Source organism: Python bivittatus, unplaced genomic scaffold (genome assembly GCF_059951505.1).
Source record: "Python bivittatus isolate LINGU-HERP-01145 unplaced genomic scaffold, Pbiv_v1 ctg000070_np1212, whole genome shotgun sequence".
Lineage (NCBI taxonomy): Eukaryota > Metazoa > Chordata > Lepidosauria > Squamata > Pythonidae > Python > Python bivittatus.
This window is the reverse complement of record NW_028277034.1, coordinates 50,683,877-50,690,316: the sequence shown is the minus strand read 5'-3', so window position 1 is coordinate 50,690,316 and position 6,440 is coordinate 50,683,877. Positions and strand designations below refer to the sequence as shown.

At 40.1% G+C, this 6,440-nt stretch overlaps 1 protein-coding gene across 1 annotated transcript; it reads left to right on the top strand.

Annotated features, from left to right (window-relative positions):
• Nucleotides 1–338: 338 nt before the first annotated feature.
• On the top strand, nt 339–5,926 carry CXCL13 (C-X-C motif chemokine ligand 13). The gene is made up of 4 exons (XM_025172655.2): nt 339–440; nt 3,054–3,180; nt 5,087–5,170; nt 5,659–5,926. The coding sequence occupies exons 1-4, from the start codon at nt 377–379 to the stop codon at nt 5,681–5,683; spliced, it is 300 nt and encodes a 99-aa protein (XP_025028423.1). The 5' UTR covers nt 339–376; the 3' UTR covers nt 5,684–5,926.
• The last annotated feature ends 514 nt before the right edge of the window (nt 5,927–6,440 follow it).

Sequence of the window (6,440 nt, the reverse complement as noted above, 5' to 3'; positions counted from 1 at the left end):
TGTAGCACGGCATCTTTTGCTCTTGGGAGCCTGTTGTAGGGATATAAGTAATATTAAGCTGCAATTCCTTTTTCTTTTTGATGGATATTATTATACCCTTCTAATTTAAATATTGTTTCTTTATTGCTTAAGTGCTGTTTCTTCAATTCCTAATTTAAGTATAGTTTTGGTTGTCAAATTGCAAACCTCAGCACTGTAAATTCAGAGGGAAATGTATGGGAAATCGAGTGATGCAACTTTGCATGTTGCCCAAAATAGCTCTTTGCTGGGTGACGTGGAGTGAGGGACCTAGGAAATAAATTGAAGGTGGCTGGGCACCAAAAAGCCATCCGGGTGAACTTTAAGACTGCAGTGAGAGTCTTCTTCTACAGTCAGAATGAGTAACCGTGTCTTCCTTGTGCTTTCTGTTTTGGTTATTGCCTGCCACATCACTGGTGCAAGTAAGTAGTACCATCCTGAGTTTTTCTTTTCCTCTTCTTTTCCTTCATCCTGACAGTAGCATTTATATATAAGTGGCTTTGGAATTTTAAATAGGTTTAGAATGTTATATATATATATATATATATATATATATATATATATATATACACATACATACATACATACATACACACGCACGCATGCATGCATGCATGCATGCATGCTGGTAATCTATGCAGAATGCTCAGAATGGGGGACATATAAACTTATTTGTAAATTTAAAAACTTTACCTTTTATTGATCACATTCCATCTTCCTCCATGAGCTCATAGCAGCATCTTAGCCTGACAGCACCTCTGCAGAATAGGTTTGAGAAGTTAGAACATGCCCAAGAGGTCATGGTTTTGTTTCTCACTGGCAAAAACTTGAAGATGAGTGAGTTTCTCATTCCCTTCTCTATCCATTGCTTTCTGGAGGTCCATCAAACCTCAAATGGGATCTGATTTAAATATTATTCCTTTTCTACAAGAGGGAAGGGCAGCTGCACTTCAGTGAGAGGCAGAATAGAATCACTGTGTCTCTTTCAGAGTCTGTGGACTGCCACTATAAAAAGTGTGGGCCCTCTCACAGAGAAATGTGGGCGTCCGTAGGCCAGGGTGTTAGAAGTTCAAGTCATGTTGGTACTGCTCCTTCTCCAAGCAGACATTTGTCTGGGTCTAAAGATAGACAAATGTGTTCGCTCAGTATCTCCTTTTTTAATGTTCAGGGACACGTTATCCTACTCCCACATCACTTGCCGTTTATTTTTTATCCACAATAAAAATTCTGTGCTTTCTCATTCACTACACATTTGACTGACATACACATTTTTGTAGGGGCATCAAAAAAAACCTTGGTGGTGGCTATCAGAGTGGCATTTCCATCATGGCTGCTATCTTAACTTTTGACTACCACCCTTTCTGCATTTTTGTCCACACTTGATTGCAAATGAACATAGGGTTTTTTAACTGCACCTCCCCTCCCAAAAAACATTCATTTTTGTACACACCTGCCTGTAATCCACGTATTTTTGCTTGCTTTTTTAAAAACTGGAAACAACACAAAAATTGGGCATATTTATATTTAAAAGAGGAACTACAGTAGCTTTATCATCCTTCCGTTCTGTCTGCTATTCTACTGAAACTCTAAATCAGATTGAATTGTTACAATTATATTTCCCTCTTAAAATAGTTTGTTTTTAAAGCCACTACCACAGAAAGCTGGTTATATTTTTCTTTCATTTTCTGCCAGTTGCTGTGTAAATAAGCAGCAGGAAACATTGCAGAATTTCATACACCATCGCATTTTAATAGAAAGACATGGGAAATAAAACTCATGAACTTCCTAAATGGGGTCTTTTTAAAAAAAAAAGTCAGGGAAGTTCATTCCAGCAATCCTTTTGTCATGTCTGATGATACAGCATTTTCTTTTCTAGTTCTAATGTAACTAGACACATTCTGGCAGCAACCTTGTGCTAGAAATAAGAAAATTCAGCTACCTGTGCTTAGCTTTTTTTGAGAGATTCTCAAACTTCATCACATCATTGGAAACAAAGGTATTTTGTTGGGATTTGTGATTTACCCACACCACATACCACCAATTTTCAAGAAACTGAATTTAATTTTGAGCCATGTTAGATAGATAGTATTGCAAGTTGAAGAACACAGGGATTGACTGTACTTTTTAAGTAGTGCCATGCAGAAAAATCCTCCTGGACTTCTGTATACCACTTCTCATTCAAGTGAATGAAAGGAGTTCAGTGCAATTTTTATGGATGGTGGGTGCAGTGTTCATACTTAATTAGATACAAGATGGCCAGGGGATGTGTGAATGTATTATATTGCATAATCATCTCTCCAGCAGTCTGCAGCCTCCCTGGCTGCTCACATTCACATTTCACTATGGGAAACCATAGTGAGGGAACTTCTTACAATCAGCTTTTTCTACTTTAGAAGGGTAGGCAGCCAAGGGGTGAGTGATGGAAAGACATATCTCAGAAAACAGCCACCCTAGGAGAAGACCCCCTCCCCTACTTCCACCAATAAGCTAAGTTCCAAAACGCTCCCAAAATAAATTCTAAAGATGTTGCCAGGCACCCTAAGAATGACATTAGAAAAGCAGAAATTTATTCCTCAAAGGAAATTAAAAATTGTAGATAGGCTTACTTGGAAAGTTCCCTGGAAGTTGGGGGCTACAGAAATGTACTTTTGCTTATTTCTATTCTGGATTTTTAGTTGGGCTTCTACCACCCATGAGGACATGACCAACTCAGTTGCACTAAGACACAGTCAGACTTGGAGTTAAACCATTCTTTTAGTTGGAGAATCTCTAAAAAGTGGAATAAATGTGTTGAGCATTTGTTGGCAGTGTTTAAACCAGCTTCCTCTGACAGTCAAAAAGATGGAGTTGTAGGTTCAACTCATCTGGAAGATATTACATTGGGGGAGGTTGCTTTAAAGTAGCAACAGGAAGCAAAATCCAGTACCTTTCTCTAGCCCTCTCTGTTACATGCCATGAAACTTTTGAAAAGCATTTTAAATACTCATTTGTGTAACTCATTTTGAAAAAGTGTAACCTTTTCTGGAATTTCACAGCTATCTTTGACCCACTGAACTTAAGCTGCAGATGTTCCAGAGTAACAAGGACCTTCATTCGTCCCTCAAAATATGCTAGTGTTGAGCTCTTTCCATCTGGGGTGGCCTGCAGAAAAATGGAAATCATGTAAGTTTATTGGGCTGATGCAAAATTTGGATTCTGAAGTTTCTATTCTAGGCATTTTCTCCCTGTCTTCTGGCATGTAGCCAGTCCTTGTCTATCTTCTGTGTAATTCAGTGTTTCTCAACCTTGACAACTTTAAGATATATGGACCAACTCCCAGAATTCCCCAGCCAGCCCTGGTGTAAATCATACTGGCTCTTTCCAAGCCAAATGAGTGCTAACTAAGCTCAGTTGAACCAGATAAAGCTTTGCCATGAGGAGAAGCTAATTTTGCAAGCTTTACTTGAAAATAAGCCCCATGCAGTCCTTGAGGCACAGCAGGTCTAGCCCCTAGCCTACCTTGGTTGACCTTGAAAAGGCTAACCAGAATCAGATCAGATTAGTACTTAGATGGGAGCCCAGCAAGAAGTCCCAGGCAGTAGAACAGATTGGGAAGTAAGAAGAAAACGTCCTGAAAGAAGGAACGAGTAAACAGTTGCCTCACCAGAAGTTGAGCACAACCCGAAGGAGATTTTCAAGCAAAATCTCCCTTGAGACAAATTTGACTCATGGTGACATTACAGAGACATTCATCTTTTTCATAGCAATAATACAAAAATAGTTTGCCATTGCATTCCTCCAGAATAGTGTGTTTTGGGGGTGGGGAGTGCTTCCCTACCTATTCAGCAGGACTGGTATTTCTTAGAGGGTATTAGTGGTTCAGTGATTAAGGCACCAGGCTGGGAAGCAGGAGATGGTGAGTTCTAGTCCTGCCATAGGCATGAAAGCCAGCTGGGTGACTTGGGCCAGTCACACTCTCTCTCTCTGCCCAACTGGCCTCACAGGGTTGTTGTTGTGGGGAAAATGGAGGAGGAAGGAGTATTAGGTATATATAAGAAAGGCGGGATAAAAAAATCTAAAAAAAAAGACACCAGGCTAGAAAGCAGAAGACCAGGAGTTCTAGTCCTGCCTTAGGCACGAAGCCAGCTGGGTGACCTTGGGCCAACCACTCTCTCTCAGCCATAGGAAGAAGGCAAGGGCAAACCTCTTCCAAAAAATGTTGCCAGGAAGACTGCATGGACTTGCCCATGTAGTTGCCAGGAATCAAGACTGACCCAAAGGCACACAATAATAATTATTATGCCCTATCCACGCCCTTACCAGGTCTGATCCTGCATAATTTTTTGAGATAAGCCAAGGGTAACTAAGTTCACTGGGTTTGTCACTGCTTTTCTAAATATTTTGCCTGGTAATTGAAATGTTTATAGCCCACCCACAGATTTGAGTTTCTAGGTATTTCTTCATTCTCTTGACTCCCTCAACATTAATAGAGATCTATGCTAATGGATCTCCAGGATGGTAAACCTTGGAAATTTTGCTGGATTCTGCTGCTTCTGCCTCATTCCAGCAGAAAAAGTAATTGTCCCCCATAAGTGTTGTCTAGGATGCAGTTCAGGGCATTGAAGTTGGGTTCAGAGACATTTATGGGGAGGGAGGTCCAAAAAGTCAAGATGCTTCCATCATAGTTGAGGTTTTTGGGTGTGTTGCAATGCTTCTGAGAAGGAGCAGAGCTTCAACCATACAGATGCAATCCAAGCATCATGACTTTTTCAACACACACACCCTTGGACACCCTGGTTTGGGTGTTTAATAGCCAAAAGCCAACATGGTAGCCACTTAATCAAATTTCCCTATTCTGTTCAAAGTTTTAAATATGTATTTTTAGTAAGTTTGTAGTGTTCTTGTTTTGTTCCCTTCAGATTTAAGTTAAATTCCCACCACAACTGAATCAGGAATGTCTGTGTCTCTTTGCTGACATTGAATGGGTGTCTGAATTTTTGTAACCCTAATTAATTCCCTTATTCACTCCCCTAGATAGACTCAATATTTTCTGAGAAAATTGACCTCACCAAATTTGCTTGCTTTTCAGAATCACACTAAAGAACAACCACAAAGTATGTGTTGATCCCAAAGCCAAATGGTTGAGCGATTTAATGAAGATGATGGGAAGCGAGTAAGTAAAATCAAGATGCTTTCAAGTTGAGCTTGGCTTCTGGCGCTAAAGGCATCCAGGCAGTTTCTTTTATTTTTCTGGAAAAGGTTGCTCTCAGGATTTGTTTTCACCTTCTCAGTTTAGCCAATAGCCCTGGAGTTCCCAGGTGGTTCCCCCTACTAGTCTGATTCAGCATAAGTTGGATATGTGCTGCTACTTGCTGACCATTTTTTAAAATTTAATCTCCTCTTTTCATGTGAGACCATGAATTTGCTAGTTTGCTAGTTTTCCAACCTGTAGGCTAATGCTCTCCAGAAGCGTTAGGACTACAACTCCCAGAATTCCTAGGTAGCAAACTAGTCAGTCATGTTGACTGGGGATGATGGAGTTTAAATTCAACACAACTGGAATACGCCAGGTTTGGGATAACTAGATTATTGATAACATAGTTCCCTGATGCCTATTTTTTTTATAATAAACAAATATACTCTTCTATCTCTTCCCTACAGGAATACAGTACAATTTTCTTCTTGAAATGAAGTTTGAAAGGGCTTTCAAGAGGCAAGGAACACATGCCCCATAAATTCCAAATGTGAAGTTTCATGATTTCTGCTTTGTGGTGCTGATTGTGTTTAATTCTTCCTAAACTGAAAGCCAGTTAAGAGTGTTTGGACTTCTGGAAATTCACAACTGATGTGAACATGCAAGCTGAATCTGAACCTGGGTTGCATATGACAATGATAAAGTTTGTATTTCTGTGTGAGTAAATAAATAAAAAGGAGGACTAAAACTGTTGCATTCATCTTCTGTCAAGCTTAATAGGCCTATTTTGTTTCTTAAAAAAAACCATGGTAAACATTTCAGCACACACACTCCTTTGGATAACATTGATACACCCCGCCCCCCACAACTCCCTGTGGCCTTTGCAGATAGATTTATAAAAAAGAAGAAGTTTGGCCCGTTGACCACAGAGGGCTTTTTCTGTGTTAAAGGGCTCTTTTTAAAACATGTGACTCCTGGCACAAACATTGTGGGCTTCTTTCAGTCTCAGAGCTTCGCTGAAAGCGATGCGGATGGAGCGTGAATGACATAGCTATTTCCTTCTTCCTCTCTTTCCAATTTGAATAGTGCATTTCCAGGATTCTGGGCAGGTGGCTATGATAGTTAAATTGAACATCTGATATCTGGATTGCAAGAATCTGGGTATCACTACGATGGCAGCAGAGTCAGAGTTTTGGTGTCCCTTTGCGAAGTGGCCTCTGGAGTTTGCAACCCATATATGGTAGCCCTA

Bases quoted from the DNA above. Each gene is read 5' to 3' on its own strand.
- CXCL13 (XM_025172655.2), top strand. From the start codon at position 377: ATGAGTAACCGTGTCTTCCTTGTGCTTTCTGTTTTGGTTATTGCCTGC. The intron at 3,181-5,086 runs GTAAGTTTATTG...CTTGCTTTTCAG, and splicing joins TGCAGAAAAATGGAAATCAT to AATCACACTAAAGAACAACC. The intron at 5,171-5,658 runs GTAAGTAAAATC...TCTTCCCTACAG, and splicing joins ATGAAGATGATGGGAAGCGA to GAATACAGTACAATTTTCTT.